This window comes from Zea mays, chromosome 7 (genome assembly GCF_902167145.1).
Source record: "Zea mays cultivar B73 chromosome 7, Zm-B73-REFERENCE-NAM-5.0, whole genome shotgun sequence".
Taxonomy (NCBI): domain Eukaryota; kingdom Viridiplantae; phylum Streptophyta; class Magnoliopsida; order Poales; family Poaceae; genus Zea; species Zea mays.
Window position 1 is genome coordinate 119,731,081 of NC_050102.1, and position 20,265 is coordinate 119,751,345.

The 20,265-nt window shown below is 43.1% G+C and overlaps 2 protein-coding genes and 1 pseudogene across 2 annotated transcripts; all 3 read right to left on the reverse strand.

The window, feature by feature from the left end:
- Positions 1–247: 247 nt before the first annotated feature.
- LOC109941144 (uncharacterized) lies at positions 248–16,435 on the reverse strand (annotated as a pseudogene).
- LOC103632752 (uncharacterized) lies at positions 13,426–14,688 on the reverse strand. The gene is made up of 2 exons (XM_008654487.4): positions 13,811–14,688; positions 13,426–13,727 (listed from the first exon to the last, which is right to left on the reverse strand). The coding sequence occupies exons 1-2, from the start codon at positions 14,450–14,452 to the stop codon at positions 13,716–13,718; spliced, it is 654 nt and encodes a 217-aa protein (XP_008652709.1). The 5' UTR covers positions 14,453–14,688; the 3' UTR covers positions 13,426–13,715.
- A 2,155-nt stretch (positions 16,436–18,590) lies between the features above and the next one.
- LOC100126914 (uncharacterized) lies at positions 18,591–19,624 on the reverse strand. The gene has a single exon (XM_008654488.2). It carries the CDS (start codon positions 19,599–19,601, stop codon positions 18,690–18,692), a length of 912 nt encoding a protein of 303 aa, XP_008652710.1. The 5' UTR covers positions 19,602–19,624; the 3' UTR covers positions 18,591–18,689.
- Between the last annotated feature and the right edge of the window lie 641 nt (positions 19,625–20,265).

A 20,265-nucleotide genomic window follows, 5' to 3' on the forward strand; every position in this document is an offset into this window, starting at 1 on the left:
TGTGTAAATCTGGAGCAAAAAAACCAATGAGGATTTAAAAAAAACTAATTAAATCTATCAAACATGACAGGGCAAACTGTTTCAAATGAATGTGGAAAAAAAAATTACATCAGATAGATAGAGCTGATGCATATGTTTCACCATTTAACTGTCTCAGAAATGATGGTTTGCAGAAGAAATCCTAACATAAGTAACATTCCATGCAGCCGCAACAACATAGAAGCAAAGGAATTGCAAACAGCCTTCTCTAGTAAAGACCATCTTCGTCTTCCCCGTAGTCATCATCGTTTTCATCTCTGATGATGTTGCGTTCATCCCAGCGGGCAGGAGAGGCTTACTTTCTTACTCTTCCATTCATTCCCAAGTGTAGCAGAACTCATAGCCGCACCTGCAATGCGAGAAGCAGCAGCAACAGAGCTAGCGTTTTACACGCAGATCATGTGGTAGCAGCCCTCCGCAAGCTCGATCATGTGCTTGCATTTCACGCACTGGCGCCACAGCCTCTGCCTTGCTAGGCTCTGCAACTTCACATCTCCTGGGTGAGCGTGGGGGTACCTCATCTTGTATTCATAGTAACTCATGCTATAATGCCATATGCATGGGACTTTACAGCTCAAGCACAAAGAGCCTCTGCGTTTCACGCACTTCCTCAATGTGGCAGCATCAGCAGCTGTGTGCCTTGAGGAGGACTCCTGCATCGGATGAAGGCTGAGCACCTGGGGTATGGGCAGTAAACCTTTTGGCTCGGAGGGTTCTGTCCTTCCCTCATGAGTTGCACCATGATCTCTACTAGCCATGGCGAAAGAAATACCCTTGAAACAAATCTATCTAACTTAGGCAAGTCAATAAAAGTAGATTTTTTATTGATTAAACTAGACTTGTTCTCTACTAACGATATCTCTTAGGCAGGTCAATCAACTAATATAAAATAGATGAAGGATCTAACTTGAAGGTTTTTTTTTCCTTTCAATCAGTTGGCATTTGGCATGGCATACATGCTTGTAGAGAGGGGTAACCATGGTGACACTGCGGATGCCCAAACCCAGAGCGGCGTCGAGGCTTTCCATCAGCGCCATCAAGTCCACCATCATGCGGCCACCCACGAAGCGCTCCACTCACTACTACAGCATACCTCTGTACAGGCGGTTTGGTTCGCCTCTACACAGGCGGTTCCAGGAACCGCTTGTGGTGCACCGCCTGTGATGTAAAACAACATCACAGGCGGTCAATCAAAAACCGCCTGTGAAAAACACAGATTACAGGCGGTCCAGTTCAAAGGAACCACCTGTGATAGACACACATCACAGGCGGTTTCTTATCCTAGCCGCTTGTGTTAGCCACACATCACAGGCGGTTTTTATATAAGTCTGACTGCATACAATATAAATCACAGACGGTTTTCAATATACAGATTCATATATACAGAATTTTCAAACACTGAATATACACAGATTTCATACACAGATTATACACAGATTCACACAGATTGCATACACAGATTTCATACACATATTACAAGTTCCATAACAGGTATAATACACAGATTCATCCACATATCAAGTTCCATCGTCATACACAGATTTATACACATATCAAGTTATCTCAAAGTTCCATAGACAACTAAACATCTAAAGTTCCTAACTAAAGACCTAAACACCGTGTGATATTGTGTACAAACTTAGTTCTGGGAATTTTTGCAAATTTCCATTTGTATTGTAGAATAGCTCTTGTTGATGAAGAACTTCACGGCGCATAAAGTAAAGCAAGTCTCTTACAACCTTAGCAACGCCGACGGAAACCATATCTCTTTCTAACCATTCAGCATTGATCTTGGATTTAGGAACCTGCAATGAAAGCAAAATGCAAGCGGTGCTAAGAGTAATGTGATGAGCAACAATATAACATAAAAATTGCAACATAGACAATGATAGCGAACTTACATCCTCACGATTGACCATGTAATGGAAGGTGACACGACACCATTCGCATACATAATAACCGCACAGGACAGTACCCGGAGGTTGTTTGTCACCATATGGAAATAATGATATTGACAAATTAGGCTTGTCCTCTGGATGTTCTCCGCCAAGATCTTTCCAATAAAAACGGTATGCACTGCATATAAGAATAGCATTGTGAGATTAAGAATACATTTGTTAAGTTGTAATAAGTATAAGTGTGCAATAATAATCATACTTCTCTAAAATCTTCAAGAAGTCATTATACGTAGCCTTTTCCATTCTCAGTGAGTCGAAGACAACGACTTTACCATCCTTTGGCCAGATCATGATACAAATGTAGTGGTCACTATATAGACATAGACGAAAACACATGTTAAGATCACGATTGCCATAATTTATAGTTCAAAATTAAACCATGTTGATAACTTACTTAAAGTGGTGCGGAGCTATTATTAAGTCCTTGCCATGTTGTACATGATTATACATGGCTCGTCCAATGTATGCCGTCATTACCTTCATTTTCTTTCTCTGATTCTGTTTGACGGCTTTCTCAAATTCAGCATCGTCCAAGTCTTTGTATTCTTCTCCATGCCTCCGAGCAACTACTTTGTAGCGAGCTTGGGATATCATCAACGGGTCAAGAAACCCTGTCTTAAGTTGTTTCTTCTTATCATCCATGTATTGCATCCTACGTGTAATAGTGTTAATCGTTAGACTCTCGTTTATGTGTGCGTGTACAAAACTAACAAATATGAAAGTTTAGAGGTACTTACAAGCAAAAGAGGGTTAAGTAGTTGGTTTCCATCCTTTGTCAGTGGTACAACGACCAGAGATCGTCAAAGAATAAATGCCGCACAGGATCTATATGATCATTGCTCCAAAATGCATCTTCTGGCACAACAAATGTGAAGTCCTCGAGTTTGTATTTGTTGCTAGCCACCATGTACCACTCATGCATTCTAATCTCCGGAGTCGACAACTTAGAAAGTTGCACCGTCGTCAAGAACGGCCTCCCATTCACAAATTTTGGAGGAACATCCTCCTTCTTGTATACCGAGATATTGGTTTTAAGACGTAATGATTCTCGAGTATGAATCATTCCATATTCTTCCCATACTTCGAAATTGTCTATTTGGGACCATGTGCCAACTCCATGTGATGCTGATTCCGCTTTTGATTGATTTGTCATAACTCTCTGCAATTTATGCAGGTAGCGTGCCACTGATTCTGATGGTTTCTTGACATCGTCAGTGGCGATTCGCATATGAATTTTCTTTGAAATAGTTGGTCCTTCAACATTGGTGCCAACCTTTGGTTCCTTTTTTATGTTGACGTCGACATTCTGAGGAACAATTTTGTCTACGTCCCCCTCGTCGAGTTCCTTCGCAAGAGGCGATATGATTGTTTCAATGATTTTTTTGGAGGTCGGTGTCATATTTTCCTGCACCATGGGGTGTGGAATGATCGAACTATCTTTTTGTTGCATTGGTGTTGAATTCGGCTCATCACCCAACTTGATGTCGCGTCGATGCCAAAGGACCAACTCGTTCATTGCCTCCTGCAAAGTTATGATCCCCTCAACTGGAAAATCTATCTCCCAATCTTCACAACCACTGTCTGTGATTTCTAAAACTTGGACCACAGCATAGTGTGGCGGGACAGGATTATCCTTGTAGTTAACAAGTCCTGGTTTTACCAAACCAGTAGCAGCTTGCTTTGTTTTTGTCCCAGATCGATTGATTGGAATATGAAGAAAGCAAGGCTTGTCCTCAACAATATCGTCTACAGGGTACTTGGTCAAGTCTTGCACAGATCCAACGCTGCTAGGGACTATAGGTGGACTCATGTGGCTTGGCTTGAGTTCAAATGATATGCATTCTGTTTTCTTCATTTTGTTCATCACGTCATTAATAGCCTTTTGTACCCTTTCATCAATAGTCTCTTCAAGGGTCCTTTCCGACTTCTCGTGTTTCCTATATGACGACGCATACTCTGGAAACGCCTCTCTCCAGGAAATCTTAGAAGAGATTCCCCGAGCCCGTCCAGTGTGTTCAGGATTGCCTAGTGCTGCAGTTAGTATGTCATTCTCCCTCCGAGGCTTAAATTCTCCTTTTTTCTCTTATCTGCATATTCTTGAATTTTTGTCGAAACTTCGCCTACCAATTCTGGATGCAAAAGTTTGTCGTCCTCACTCAAACCTGCCCGACCTAAGATCCAACGAATAGCTCGCTCATCGATATCTTTTAATATTGGGTCCAAAGTGCCGTTAGTTATAGCTTCCTCGATTATCCTGTTCCACGGCATAACTTTATGGTGATATCCGGTTGACCCCAGGCGATGGGGGTGTTTGTTCATCTTCGCTCTCTGAGAATTAGTTTCGCCCAGTTCTTTGGCCTTCAGTTCGGTCTTCTGACGAACAAGTTCCTCCCACTGAGCTTGAGTGATTTTCCCCATTTTCTTGGGCGGAGGAACCTTATTCTTCTTAACAAATTCCCTATTCATCTCGGCCTTCCACCCACGAAACATCTTGGCCATAGCAGAGAGCATCGACTTCCTTACTGCATCCTCTGTGCCTTTTGGGAACTTGAATGACTCAGACAACTTAGCCCATAGCTTATTGCGGGTGTCTTCATCTAAATCCTTCCATTTTTGAAGTGTGATTGGCACTATATCTCTAACAGTAGACCCGCAGGAATTTCGAAACTTTGTAACCATGTCAAGTGGTTCTTCAGGAAACCCCTCTGCATTTAGTTTTGTTACGTACATAACTGCACCTTCTTTCATCTGATTCGGACCTCGTCGCCCTCGTTTCCGCTTATGTGAAACGGATGATTCAGGCATCAGAGCATCCTCCGTGTTTCGTGTAGAAGATGCATCCTCTTTCTTCTCTTCATTTGAAATCTATATAGTGAAACAATTAATGGCCTTTCATATATGAACATTATTTTAGAATATAGTCGGCATATTTCTATTTACCTCTTCATCGTTGGGAATATAGTCGGCATCAAGCTCATCTGATGTTTTTTTCTTCCTTGGAGGTATAGGAGTACAAGGATTGTCGTCACTAGAACTATCCTCCCTGCTCCCTTCACCGGAGCTGCTCGTTGTCTGCCATTCAAGTTTGGTCGCGTCTTCATCAACTTTGTTAGACGCACCGGTGCAGACCACATCCATACTAGGCTGCTCGTTGTCTGCCATTCAAGCTGGTTCCATCGATAAAGGGATATACTGTTAGTCTGATATACTGGTTCCATCAATAAGGGAACTTGGAGAAAAGGTGATTCAAAAGAAATCGAGCCCAAACCCCCCTCCGGGGCAGGATCGGGTCGGGAAGCAAGCTCGCAGATAGAAGTGCACTTTCCAATGCAGTTAGACAGAGAAGGCATGGTTGTGATGTTATAATGCTGAAGGACCCCAAGAAGAGATTATGCCCTATAGTCTACCACCTCTCGTTATTTGTGGGCTTCACCGAGGGCGGGAAACATTTGGTGACATCAAACGACCTTCGGGCTGGGGACGTCTGCGAGCTTGTTAAGGGGCCAGACGATGGTGAGCCGGTGTACTCTGTCCAGATGTGTGGTCACAAAATTTAAAGCCGCTCCGACTTCATCTGTGCGCTTCTCTTCTCTTATGTCGGCTACTAAGATCACTTAGCACCCCACCTAAGAGAAGAGAAGCACACACATGCAGCCGATGCGGCTTTAAATTTTGTGACCACACATCCGGACATAGTACACCGGCTCACCATCGTCTGGCCCCTTAACAAGCTCGCAGACGTCTTCAGCTCGAAGGTCGTTTGCTATCACCAAATGTTTCCAGCCATCGGTGAAGCCCACAAATAACGGGAGGTGGTAGACTACAGGGCTTAATCTCTTCTTGGGGTCCTTCAGCATTATAACATCACAGCCATGCCTTCTCTGTCTAACTGCATTGGAAAGTGCACTTCTCAATTCAGGCGAGCTTGCTTCCCGACCCGATTCAGGCATTCCGCCGATGCCATTCTCCATATAAGTCCCAAACAGAGAATAGGGATGAGGTAGTCAAGATTGTAGGCGCTAGTGCTCAACTACTAGCATCTATAGATATGGACACAAGTCCAAATTTGGTGCTACTCGGCACCATCGATATCACTAGAAAAAAAATACATCAAAGAGATCCACTTCCCAATAGTACTCAAAGATAGTTCATTGACTTGACACTCTCTAAGAGGTTCATACAAAATACATTATCTCTAAGAGTGAAACCTACGATACTCATATCGTGTTGTTTAGGACTAAACATCAACAACCCATTGACTGGTCGCTATCATACTCAATTCCAAAATATTTTTCCAATATGTCGGCTTGAGTAAGGAGATCTGGGCTTGGGAGTTCCTCCAAATCATCTGCAGCTTCATCATCTTCAGCATATTGCAGGGCTTCATCTTGAATAATTTTAGCCCTCTTGGAGTCAGCATACTTTTTGATGGACAGAGCACACTTCTCAAGCATGTCGCATACATCTCCAATTTGAAACAAAGTGGTCTTAAGTGTGTACACTGATTCCGGTTCACTAGTATCCACAACCCCATCAGTCACTAGACTGCGAATGATGTCAACATGTGTCTCGATGACTCGAACTGAGCTCTCAACCATGTCAAGTGGCTCTTTTTCCATCTCTAAAACTGAAAATGGCCAAGTCTCACAATCAAAATTGAGATCGCAACAAAGGCAGGGATCAAAGGGAAAACAAGGATGTGGCTTATAGGGCAAAAAGAGGGGTCCAAATAACATTGTCATGGCTATGAACAAGTCAAAGATGGGAGATAAGAACAAGTCTTATAACATAGGGTTGGGAAGCAAAGATAGGTAGTCAAAAAACTAAGAAGGGAGATAAGAACAAGTCTTATAACATAGGGAGATAATAACATTGTCATGGCTATGTACTTCCATGATTTTCTTATAACTGAATATGTAAGTGAAAAAACATTTAATCAGAAGGGATAAAAATAGATCCCAATCGATGGAGGGACACAAAATTCTTCATTCGAAGGATACTAACACCTTAATGGTATACAAACATTTAATCAGAAGGGATAAAAGAAATAAAAAAAATTGATACATGAGAAGTAATTGACAACCAAGCAATAAGCATATGATTCAGGGATAGCCAAACAAGTAATTGACAACCAAGCAATAAGCAATAAGCATATTGACAACCAAACAAAATATGTAAGTGAAAACAACAACAGTAATTAATCTAAGAACTGATAATCATGGATAGCCATTGATTAACACCTTAATGTGTTTGAACCATTGATTAACCTAAGCATTCGATTAACCTAACCATTTTATTAACCTAAGCTATGATTCAAACACATATATATCCAGCTGTGTATTCAAACACATATATGATTCAAACACAAGTAATCTGCCATCAATTAACATATATGATTCAAACACATATATGATTCAAACACATATAGGAAATTCGAGCCATGAACTTAGAAGAAATGAACCTGAACTTTGACCTTACTACGAGAGGAAGAAGAAAGAGCTTGGGGACGGCGGCGCTTCAGGCTCGGGGACCGTGACGGCGGCCCTTGGGCTCGGAAACGAGGACGGCGGGGCTCGAGCTCGGGCTCGGGGGCGGCGGGCGCTCGGGCTCGGTGAAGGGGATGGCGGCGCTCGGGCTCGGTCTCGGGGACGGTGTTGCTCGGGCGCTCGGGCTCGGGGACGAGGACGGCGGGGCTCGAGCTCGGTGAAGGGGACGGCGGCGCTCGGGCTCGGTGAAGGGGACGGCGTTGCTCGGGCGCTCGGGGATGGCGGCGCTCGGGCTCGGGGACGGGGACGGCGGCGCTCGGGTTCGTGCTCGGGGACGGGGACACGACGGCAGCCTGGCGGCGCTCGGGTTCGTGCTCGGGCGGGAAGAGTTAGGGTTCCTGCCGACCAACGAGCTTTTTATATTGTAAAGAATCATAGGCGGATATTTAGCCAAACCGCCTGTGATAGACAACATCACAGGCGGTTGTTAATTCCGACCGCCTGTGATAAATTAACTTCACAGGCGGTCGACAAAAAAACCGCCTGTGATGTTATCTATCACAAGCGGTTTTGCTAAATAACCGCCTGTGATGGGTGTACACTATAAAAGGGCTAGCCCCCGATGGGTTCCAGAACCCTAACTCGCAGAACCCTAATTCACAGCACTAGCGGCGGCGGGTTTTTTTTGAGATCTACAGGGAGAAGGTTTTGTTTTTGAGTTTATTGATTGATTTCAATAGTTTATGCATATATATGATCTCCATTTGTTTTCTTTCTCATTTTGATGCGATTTTTTGCCTTAATTTTGTAATATAGAACGGATTTGAAGAAAAGCTTTGGAATTCAAGATTTGGACTTATAATAGTTGATCTAGTTTAAAGATTCTTTAAAAACACAATTGTCTCACCTCAAGGTATCTATTGTTGCAATGTTTGTTTTATTTTCATACATATCAATTCGTTTCATGTTTTATGGATGAATTCAATTAATTAATGATTTTATTGATGTTAATCAATATAAGGATAGGTAATGGACCGAGGTTGGATGTACAATGTGCCAAGACCACATCCGTCATATATTCGAAAATTGAGAAGCTTTATTGAAGCGGCCAAAAAGCACGCGAATTTGCGAAAGAGCAAGGAGATATTATGTCCGTGCATCGACTGTGATAATAAGATAGCTTGGAGAGATACAGGAGTAATCCAATCACATCTGCTAAAAAGAGGGTTTACAAACAATTACACGATATGGTCAGAACATGGTGAGTTGGATCCGTGTGAAGTGCCTGGTAATGACGAGAGAGTTGTCGGAATTTTAGATCTTAAAGTTGATGGTAAAGTGGATAATGTGGATGCTAATCAAGATTTTGAAGAATTTGATTGCGAAGAGATGTTGCGCCATATGGAACCAGAAATGTTGAGTTCTGTGGGATCGCAGAAAGGGCTATCTAAAATGGAGGGACTGGAAAGTGCTTCAAAAGAACCTTTATATGATGAATCAAAGGGTTGTGACAAAGAGTTTACTACACTGCGTACAGTTCTAGAACTTTTGAAGTTGAAGGCTAGCGCCGGATGGTCTGATACTAGCTTCACAGATCTTTTGAATTTTCTGTCTCAATTACTACCAAAACCCAACAAACTACCAACAAGCACTTATAAAGCGAAGAAGCTTATATCTCCCATAGCTCTGGGTGTGCAAAAATTCATGCATGTCCGAACCATTGTATTCTGTATCGTGGCGATTTTGAGAACGCATCAAGATGCCCAGTTTGCAATGTCAGTCGATACAAGAAGAGCTACAATCAAGACTGTGTAAAAAAATTCCCGAAGAAAAATAAAAACAAGAAATCCACTATTGGACCTGAAAGTGACGATGACACTTTTGATGACATGGATGGGAAAAAGAAGTCAAAGAACCCAGCTTTGGTGATGTGGTATCTTCCAGTAGTTGATCGCTTAAAACGTTTGTTCTGAAATCCTAGGGAGGCTGAGCTTATGCGTTGGCATGCTGAAAATCGCAAGCAGAATAACAAACAGATTCGACACCCTGCTGATGCATCACAATGGAAAAATTTCGATCTTATGTATCCTGAGTTTGCCAAAGAAACCAGAAATGTAAGATTTGCTTTGGGTACAGACGGAATGAATCCATTTGGTGAAAAAAGAAGTGTACATAGCACCTGGCCCGTGACTTTAACGATGTACAACCTTCCATCATGGCTGTGTCACAAAAGAAAGTACATTATGTTGACTATTCTTATTCAAGGTCCGAAATCAGCTGGTGTTGATATTGATGTGTTCCTAGAACCTCTTATGGAAGATATGACAAAGCTCTGGAATGAAGGAGTTAGAATATGGGATGAGTATTGCCATGAGTATTTCAACTTAAGAGCAATTATATTTGTTACCATCCATGATTCTCCCGGTGGCGCCACACTATCAGGGCAAAAGACTAAAGGAAAGAATGGTTGTGTAGTGTGCGTCGATGGAACTGCTTCCATGTACCTTAAATCATCCAAGAAGTTGGTGTTCATGGGACACAGACGGTTCTTGATGAAGCAGCATAAGTACCGAAAGATGAAAGCGGAATTTAACAATCAACTGGAAAGTGAAGGTGCACCAAAGCCTTATAGTGGGAAACTTGTTTTTGAAATTGTAAAGAACATTCATGTTGTATTCGGAAAGGGAAAAAACAAAGGAGAAAAGAGAAAGAGAACTGACCCTTCAACTTACACAACTTTCAAGAAGCAATCAATTTTTTCAAGTACCTCCCGTACTGGAAGGATATGGAAATTTGCCACAGCATTGATTTGATGCATGTAACAAAAAATGTTTTTGACAGCATCATTGGAACCTTGCTGGGCATGCCGAGTAAGACAAAAGACGGACTCAAATCACGCAATGATCTAGTAGATCTTCAAATCAGACCGGAACTTCATCCAGTGGATAGTGGCAAAGGGAAGCCTTACCTCCCCCCAGCTAGCTACAACTTGTCAGTTGAGGAGAGAACAAAGATTTGCAAATGTTTGCGTGGGGTCAAAGTGCCCACAGGTTTCTCATCCAATATCAGCAGACTAGTCAGGATGAAGGACTTGTCTCTATTTGGCTACAACTCTCATGACTGCCATGTGATGATGACGGTGTTCCTCCCAATTGCGGTAAGAGCCCTCGAAACAGAGCATGTCAAAGTTGTCATCACACGCTTGTGTTACTTTTTCAATGCGGTTTCACAAAAAGTAATAGCTTTAGAAGACTTGGACTATCTAAAGGCATACATCATCGAGACTATGTGCAAGCTTGAAATGTGTTTTCCTCCATCATTTTTTGATATGCAAGTACACCTAATCATACATCTCGTGGATCAGATAAAAATATTAGGGCCACTATATTTACATCATATGTTTCAGTTGGAGCGATACCTGGGAGTATTAAAAGGTTATGTGCGAAATCGCGCTCACCCAGAGGGTTCAATCATGGAGGGATACACTACAGAAGAAGTGATTGAGAGCTGTATAGATTACATCAGTGACGGAACAATGATAGGTGTGTCTGTACCTAAACATGAGGGTAAACTATGTGGGAGAGGGAGAATGGGCAAGAAAACTTTTCGCGTTGAGGATTACAAGCTAGTACATTGTGCTCATGGTAGTGTACTACAACATCTCACGATAGCCGAGCCTTACATAGAGGAACACCTGGATGAGCTTTGTAAAGAAAATCAGAACCGCACAGATGACTGGATCATGAGGGAGCACAAACATCGTTTCAGCGAATGGTTAATGGACAAAAACATCCCATCCGGAGACTCTTTGGAAGAGAAAACAATGAAGAATTTGGCTTCTGGGCCATCGTGTTTTGTGACATCATGGCAAGCATATGACATCAATGGGTACACATTCTACACTAAATCAAAAGACATGAAAAGTGTTGCACAAAATAGCGGTGTTCGTATCGATGCTTTTGACCTACATGGACAGAAGACCACATATTTTGGATTCATAGAGGAAATATGAGAACTTGATTATGGCCCAAGCATGAAAATACCCTTATTTAAGTGCCAATGGGTACAACATCCCGTGGGGGTGATAGTGGATAACTACGGACTCACACTGGTAGACTTAAAGAAAGTAGGATATAAAGATGACCCGTGGGTTCTCGCCGAATGTGTTGCACAAGTGTTCTATGTACTCGATCCAGCAGATGAGAAGATGCATGTAGTTATTTCTGGAAAGCAAAAAAATTGTTGGAGTTGAGAATGTGGGAGACCAAGATGAGGAATACAATAAGTATGAAGAGATGTTCGTCTTTAACGGTCCAGAGAGAATCAAGCGTGTGGAAAAGAAAATTGATAAGAACTTAAAGCCATACATGCGGAAAAATGGTAGTTCATGAAAAATTGTATGAATCAAATTGTATTTGTTATCATGTATGATCGACTATGAATTGTGGTTGCCAATTAATTTAAAATCTATCTAGTTATCTATGTGTGCTATTATAATTCATTTAAATTGTATTTGCATATTTCTGTTAAAAAATAAAATTATTTTCATATTTAAATTGTATTTTCATATTTTTACAATCACAGGCGGTTTTTTCTTAGGGTCCGTTTGTGAAAAGGATAGAGCACCACAGGCGGTCCTAAACAAAAACCGCTTGTGATACTATTACATCACAGGCGTACTGAACCGCCTGAGACATCACAGGCGGTTTTCTAACCGAACCGCCTGTGATGTAAAAAGCCTACCGCTTGTATAAAGCCAAATTGTACTAGTGACTGCGGCCCACAGATAGCTACGGCGACGCTAGGGTCGCGGTCCCGCGGGGCCACAACCTCCCTGCTCACCATGCCCTTGGAGAAGACGCGGAACAAGGGGACCGGCGAGGACTCGACGGGGCGCTCGAACCGAATTTTTTTGTATTTTAGTTTTTTTTTCGAAAAAAAACATGTTTGGACCGTAAAAAAATTAATGTCATTTTTAGATCCTTTGCTCGGCGCCGAGTTAACACAGCTCGGCGACATATTCTATGGCGCCGAGGTATCTACTGCGCTGGTACAACCAGTGGCGGATCCAGGATTGATCCAAGAGAGGGGCTAATAAGCTAAGTCTATAAAATTTTTTAAATCAAACAAAAAAATATAATTGATATTTAATATGACACCAGAAACAAGATATAATTTAAACATTTAAGAAATATGTAGCCTAAAATAAGTCGATACGAATTCTAGAAATACAATAATCAATACATATTGTTCATGAGTTGATGGTGCAAGATAAATTTATTTTCCGAGTTCTTAAGCCTTAAAAATGCTTCAAAATATTTTCATTTTAAATATCTACAAACATATTTTTAGCTAGTGAATTGTATTATTACAGTGACCAATCTCGAGTGAAATATAACATATTCCTACCTTTATAGAACGAACAGGAACAGCTTGAGTCTGTCGGTCGGCCAGATCCAAAACCCTGGCCTGCGAAGTGCGAACCATAGTGGGTTTAACTGAAGAGGGGGAAATAAAATAATTCTAGATTTTTTTGTCATGAATTGTGGGCTCGATTGAATCCAATCCAGATTAAACCATGGTCTAATCTAACCGAACGAGGCTTACCTGGTGGCTGGTGCTTGGCTTCCTGGAGACCAGGATGAAGCAAAATTCAGATCTGCCACTGGACGCAGCGCTGTTCCGCTTGTCTCCGTGCTGCTCAGCTTCGGCGCTTCCTGCTCGTTTCTACTTCGGTAGTTCCTGTTTGGGAAAATTGGTTTCTTGGCACCGAAAGATTCCGGCTTTAGAAATCTACCATCGAACTTTCCTGGTGCACTTTAATACCATGCAAAGAATCGATTCTTTAGAAATCTACCACAAAACCAGTTCGGAGGCTGTTTTGAATTGTTTTCTTTTTTTTTACCCAGCAGCCCATGGGAAAAGACACTCTTGCCCTCCTCTCTCCCAATCGATACTTTGCAACAATATAATTCAGGGGTGCCTGATTCTAACAATAAAATACAATATATGGCTTACACGTCCATCGCATAAGTAGCAAACACATGCAAATGACATACAATCCATCACAGTCAGCTAGATAATTAATCTCCTTTTGCTTGAAGTCGGTGCTTCTCCTTGCTTGCTGGCTGAAGGTGAGCTGCAGGTTGGGGACATCGCCACCCTTCTCCTTGTCATTGGTCCAGAACTAGATGGCGATATTTGAACAAGTGAAGTTGAAGCCTGTTCTGGCTCACTTTTCTTCCTATATAGTATAAAGTGAAATTTGTCAATGCTTACCTGCAGTACAATTAAGAGCTATATAGAACTAGAGCAGCAGTACATCACCTTTTTTTTGGTGCCTTTTTTTGTCTTTCTCTGCAAATGGTTGTCTGGAAGGTCTTCATGTGGCTCCACCACTGGATTTTTGCATCCTTTTTCAATGTGGCCATACTGGAAGCACCTCTTGCATTGATATGGCCCTCTCTTACCTGGCTCTCCAGCACTCTTGATTCTTTTCTTTCTTGGTCTGCCAGCAGGCCTGCCCTCAAGTTTTGGTGGCCTCATTTCGAATCCTGGGTCCAATTTCGGCCACTGTAACCTGTCTCCCATTGGATACACCTCAAATTGGTATGCATCTTTAAACCTTTGAACCGAATAACATTCTCCAACATAGTCCTCGATTCTCAAATTTCGTTGAGAAGTTATGAATGCTATGGCATGAGTGCATGGTTTTCCGGTTACATCCCACTGTCCACATGAACAAGCCTTAGTAACAAGGTTTACTCCATATCTCCAAGCAACACCATCTCTACTAGCACCAGAAACCTCACCCTTCATGTACCCACTTTTAGTGATGGTATATCGAAGATTCCTACTCTTCTCATGCAGATCATTAACTACACTAGGTAGGATGTGGCCTTGCATTTTATTGGCTATGGACTGTCTTGTAGCAATCTTCTCCATTATCATCACCCTGAGCATGTCCATGAGATCAACTGCAGGCAACTCCTTCACATTTTTAATCCAATTGTTGAAACATTCTGATGATTTGCAGGGCGGGGGAGGTCTCCTTCGTGAGATGATTTGCAGGGCGGGGGAGGTCTCCTTGGCAGCGGCAGGGGTGGCGACTAGGGGGCGCCTGCTGCGTCGAGCTAGAGTCGACGCCTCACTCTCTCCAGAGCGGCAGAGCAGAGGAGGATCCGATGCCTGTATTGATTAGGTGAGAGGAGGGCAAGTGTGTCTTTTTCCGTGTGCTGCTGGTTTTTTTAAAAGAAAACAACTCAAAACAGCCTCCAAACTGGTTTCTTGGTAGATTTCTAAAGAATCAATTCTTTGCATGGTATTAAAGTGCACCAGGAAAGTTCGATGGTAGATTTCTAAAGCCGGAATCTTTCGGTGCCAAGAAACCAATTTTCCCTTCCTGTTTTCGTCTCCACTTCGACGCTGCTGAGCTGCTCCGCTGGCGGGCTGGCGGCTGGATGCGATTACGCGACGCGCCGACGCAGTTACGCGGCTGGCGGCTGGAAGCTGGAGGCGGAGACACTACTTGTACTGGGCCTATTTACTTGTACTGGGCCGCGACTGGGGCTACAGCCCATCCAGTCGTAGATCCGCCCCTGCGTACAACCGAACGCCGTGACGTCGATATGGCATAGAGCTTGACGCCACAGATCTTGGCGCCGAGCTCGATTTTATAAAAAAAAATCGGTCGTCCTTCCCTGCATGCATGTACCGTGTCTGCTGCCCAAGTACAGCGCACGCTGTTCCAAGTACATCCATGCGCGTCTGGTACATACATGCATCTGAATCTGATCTCTCTGCCTGCGTATGGCTTTGCACTGCCCAAGACCCAAGTACAGCGCGCGCTGGTCCAGCCCTGGGGCTGGGACTGGGAGGCGCCGGGCAACCACTGCATGCAGCGGTGGTGGTAGTACCCGCCGCTGCTGAGCTGGGCGCGGTCGCCGGTCGCGGCAGCGGTGGTGGTGGTACACTGGTACTGCGACCTGGTGCAGCGATGCTTGTGTCCACAGCTTCATCAGTGACCTGTAGCTTTCTCGGTTTTTGGAAAAGAACTGTGCGTGTCGTACAGCCTAAAGCTGTGCATGACATCGTCCCAGCAGAAGCAGGCCATGCCTTTGAGTGCTTATTAATTTTTGATGTCCGGCCCTAGCCTAGCTCATGCATGTACGCACGGAAGGACGAATAAAGGGATTGGCTGGTACGAAAGGGCAGCAGACACGGTACATGCCACGTCGACGCCACGGCGTCTAGATTGTACCAGCGCAGCGGGTACCTCGACTTCATATGCTATAGCGCCGAACTGTGTTACATCGGCGTCATATACTATGACGTCGAGCAAATAGTCCAAAAATGACATTAAATTTTCTAGGATCTAAACGTGATTTTTTTTCTAAAAAAGAGCCAAAATGCAAAAATTTGGTAGCTCGAAGTAGTAGTCGTCGTGGGCCCACTGCTCCTCGGAGATGGCGGCTAGGTCATGGACGAAGAGGGTGTCGTGCGCGACGATGCGGGCGTTGGCGGCTCCACAGACCTCGGCGTCGCGACGGTCCTCCTCGGCGCTCGTGAGATCGATGGCCTGGACGGCGAAGGCGTAGGCGGCGTCGGAGGACTCTCTCTCTCTCTTCTCTCTCCGACTTCACAAACATTTGTCTGGAATTATAGTCTACGCAGATTATATTATTTTGAACTAACATTTAGAAGCTATTTGTTTAAGATTATAATTTGGTCAGGTTATATTTAATTTACAATAAGTTAGATTATATAATATGAGTATATCATATGGGCTGGTCGCTTCGGATTAAAGTCATGGATTGCTGCAGCTATAATTAATGGAGACAAAAACACTATAGAAGTAGTAGAAACTGGTACGGATTAAAGCCAAACGAACATGCTGAAACAAACACTTCTTCCCTTTACAGCGAAATTCTTGTTGGGGCTGAACTGTTTCATTCCCGATCACCGCCTCACCGCGGCAACTCGATTTCTATGTAAAATTGGATAGACGGTGGCAGAGTTGCTGCTACGCGGAGGAAGGGCCGGTGAGCGTGGACAGATAGAAATAGAGGGGGAGGGGGCGAACCGAGGGGTGTCCCGGGTTGCTGACGTCGAGGCAAAGCTCACCGAGGCAACGAACACGGCGAGGGCTCGATGGCGATTGTGGAACAGGCACAAGACCACGACGGACGGTGGCGATGTCTTCTTTGGCACGCGCGCGATGTGAGCTGAGTGTGCGAGTGAGGGAGGGGGTGCGGGCCTCTAGAAATGGCTGGGGTGGGGCGGTCGCGGCCTCGCCGTGCGTTGTGGACGCGGAGTCCACGGCGGGCGGGCGGGTCGTGCGCGTGGACAGTTGGGGAGGGACGGGACTGACAGACGGGGCCCACGAGCTTCTTTGGTTTTTCTTTTTATATCTGAATTTCTAATCCGTTTTTATTTTATTTTCTCTTTTGAATTCAAATCCAACCAAACCACAAATTCAATTTTAAATATTTCAAATATGTGCGTCAACCAAAAACATAGTTTAGGATCAGCATGATGCAACATTTCATGTGTCCCCTAGGTTTTAATATTCTAAAGAAATAATACACCTCTCAAATAAATATATAAAATTCTATGAAAAAGAAGATTAAGGAAATCTATAGAGATGAGAAAAGGAGTAGCACATGAATTTGGTAGATATTAGAGATAAAATTTGTACCCTCAAATTCAGAGTATTATAGATATCCTGCTTGTATATCTTGCTGAAGTACTCGGTGCCCCTCTTTAAAGAACCACGATGTTTTGTTTCGCTATCTGCATTCATGGACACATGAGTAATAGAGAGAACGAAATCATCATCATCATCTGACGATGAATTCAACACCAATTGCATTGACAAGATTCGTCAACTTATTGTGATATGACTTACAGGCTATTGAAATACTCGGCAAAGTAAAAAAAAAACCTACAAACATGCATGATCAATGATGGCTGACCAAAGAAATGAATGATGTGCGATATTGTAGTTCAATTATGGCTCCCAAGCAATTACCTACGGATGCACAACTACCCTGTTCGTATCTCCTAGGCGCTGAATTAAGTATGGCGGCGCTTGACATACTGGTGTAGGCATAGGGCAAAAAATATAAGGGCATGAATAGCAAATGGGCTATAAACCAAGCCGTTTATTTGTGCGCAGGGTCACGTAGACTGTTTGAAAATTTTAAAGGTCAATCTTTTAGTGTTCTCCTGTGGCTTTGGAGGTATTTAGGGGGGAAAAATTTAGTAGCCGCTAAAATGGCATTTTTGGCAATAATATTTTAGCAATCTGTAGGAGTTCCTCTAAGCACCATAATTTCTTTTTGTCGCTCGAGGATCGATGAAAACTGAGCAATTTTCGTGGGTTTTGTTAGAAGTCCACAAAAATTATTTTGGCTTTGGTTTTCCTATCTTTGATGTATAGATGGTCAGATGGACCGGTCCAAACACAACCTATTTAATAGTGACGCGACACGGCCTGAGTCGATACAAAACGGTCCGTGCTAGCCCGGCATGAACGTAGTACCATATTTTATATTGCTAGTATATATATTTACAATATCAATTTTTTAAGTACCATAAATGAATCTGAGTTACACTCTTTAGAAGCGCATAGATAGTCACATGTCTTAATAGACCATGATTTGAATCCTATTTATTGGACTGTAATGGCCTATCACGATTAACAGGTCGACAATAATTTCTACCATTTAAACACATGGCCCGCCATGATTAACAGGTGCATGTCTGGCCCTCGGCCACCAGTGCCATTTGTTGGGAGGGTATTGGCGTTAACAGGTGCTCAAGATCAGATTTGGGACACGGCGGGGCTATAAAGGTGAGAATTTGTCATATGATTTTTTTGTTCCATCTTTTGATTCGATTAGAGTCGTAACATTGTTGCACATGAATTGATTCAGTTTTGAGAATTTGTTTTTGTTTAAGTTAGAGATTTGTATGACGTACTTACATGTTAGCTAGCTGAAGCAAGGAGTTTACGGCTCAAGCACAACCAGCAATGAACAAGGGATTAGGGGTGATGCACACGCGCAATTCGTGACTCAGAAAGAGAGAGAGATGCCCAGATGAAAAACAAGGCTGAAATTTTACTTTTTTTTTTTAATATTAGAGATATATATAAACTATTACAACAGATCGATGACGTAACTAATAATTATATATATTAAAACTAATTACCAGTATCTACTTCCTCTGTTGGGCGAAGCAGAAAATCAATGATTGTCAAAGCATCGTTCGCATCATTGACATTAATAGTCTCTTGGACATGCTTAGCCATACTGTTATATCGACCATCAACAGCACCCCATTTTGGCCCCCCGGGCAGCCTTCCGGTTAGCTCCCACCGAATGAGGAGCATCGAGAGTTGTGACCAGTAGACGACAGATTTTGCTTGGAGCTCAGTGATGAAGGTCTCCTCCTCCCAGTTATTGCCCGACAACGACGAGAACATGTCGCGGATCGATCGGAACCGCATGCCTTCACACATCATCACCACGAACCTAACCAGCCCGTCCTTGAGTTCGGAGTCAGGGGTGACGGCTCGGTCATACGACGCAAGCTGCTTGGTGGCATGTATGGCTGATTTCTTCCCCAGAGGAACCTTCCAAAGGTTGGCGTGTCCTTTGATCAAATCTTGATAATTTTGTCTGATCGGTAGCACGGTGGCTCCCGGCAAACCTTTGAACGATGATGACTGTCCATTAAACTTGTACCAATGGTCACTAGCATTACTGAAGCCAATAAGACATAAGTCATCAATGGCTATGGCCAGAATTACCCTGTCTTGTTCTTCCCCGACGACATGAATATATATCCATTCAGGTGGCTCATCATAAAAACCAAAGCGGCGAGGTCCGAGAACGTATCTTTGCATGACCTCTTGGGGATCATATACAGGCCCTATCGGGATCTTGAGCAGACTTGCAAGCTCAATATATAAACTATTGTAAGTCTGAGTAGTGATGTCAACATACATGTGGTGGATAGGCGGTGGAGGTGCAAAACAGCAGGTTGCAAAACAGACTATTATACTACAAACTAACTGCGGCTGCGGGCGGGATGATCGACTATTGATCACCATCGTACTACTCCACTTGCTTGGCGATGCCTGGGCTGGGACAAACTAGCAGCTAGCTAGGTATATATACCTGTGCATGCACAGATCGAGCGAGGTAGCGGGAGGGTAAGGTAGCGAGTAGGTTGTGCATGCAAAGGGAGCCGAGAGAAAGATTTGTGCATGCTTCTTTGGCCGCAGTAGTCACACTTTTTTTTACCTTAATCATCTAGCTACAAAATGCTCCTCGAATGCTACCTAGTACAACAATTCTTTTTCGATTATAGCCCTTACCTATAGCTGCTCCTGTGTTTTCCTTTTTTATTCTTAAATTAGTTTAGAAAATGACATCCCCTTATAGCATCTCCATTACTTCAAAAAAAAGCTCCATAAACTTTAATTTAGCAAGTTCATAAATATATATTGGGAACAAAAATATACTTAGCCTCTAACAGTTCCAATTTTTAAATTATGCTACCTCGATATTAAATTTATCGTTTCTACAACTTAAATTATTTCAAGTGCATCACTTATATACACAGGTGCGAACTCGATATGGCTAATCTTATTCAAGAAATTGTTGGAGCATTATTTTTTTTCTTACTAACACCCTAAATTAATTTTAGGAACTTCTTTTTCGGGAAACTAATCGAGATGACCTTCGTAACCAACCGCCTGAATCAATTCCACC

Bases quoted from the DNA above. Each gene is read 5' to 3' on its own strand.
- LOC103632752 (XM_008654487.4), bottom strand. From the start codon at position 14,452: ATGGACATGCTCAGGGTGATGATAATGGAGAAGATTGCTACAAGACAG.
- LOC100126914 (XM_008654488.2), bottom strand. From the start codon at position 19,601: ATGGTGATCAATAGTCGATCATCCCGCCCGCAGCCGCAGTTAGTTTGT.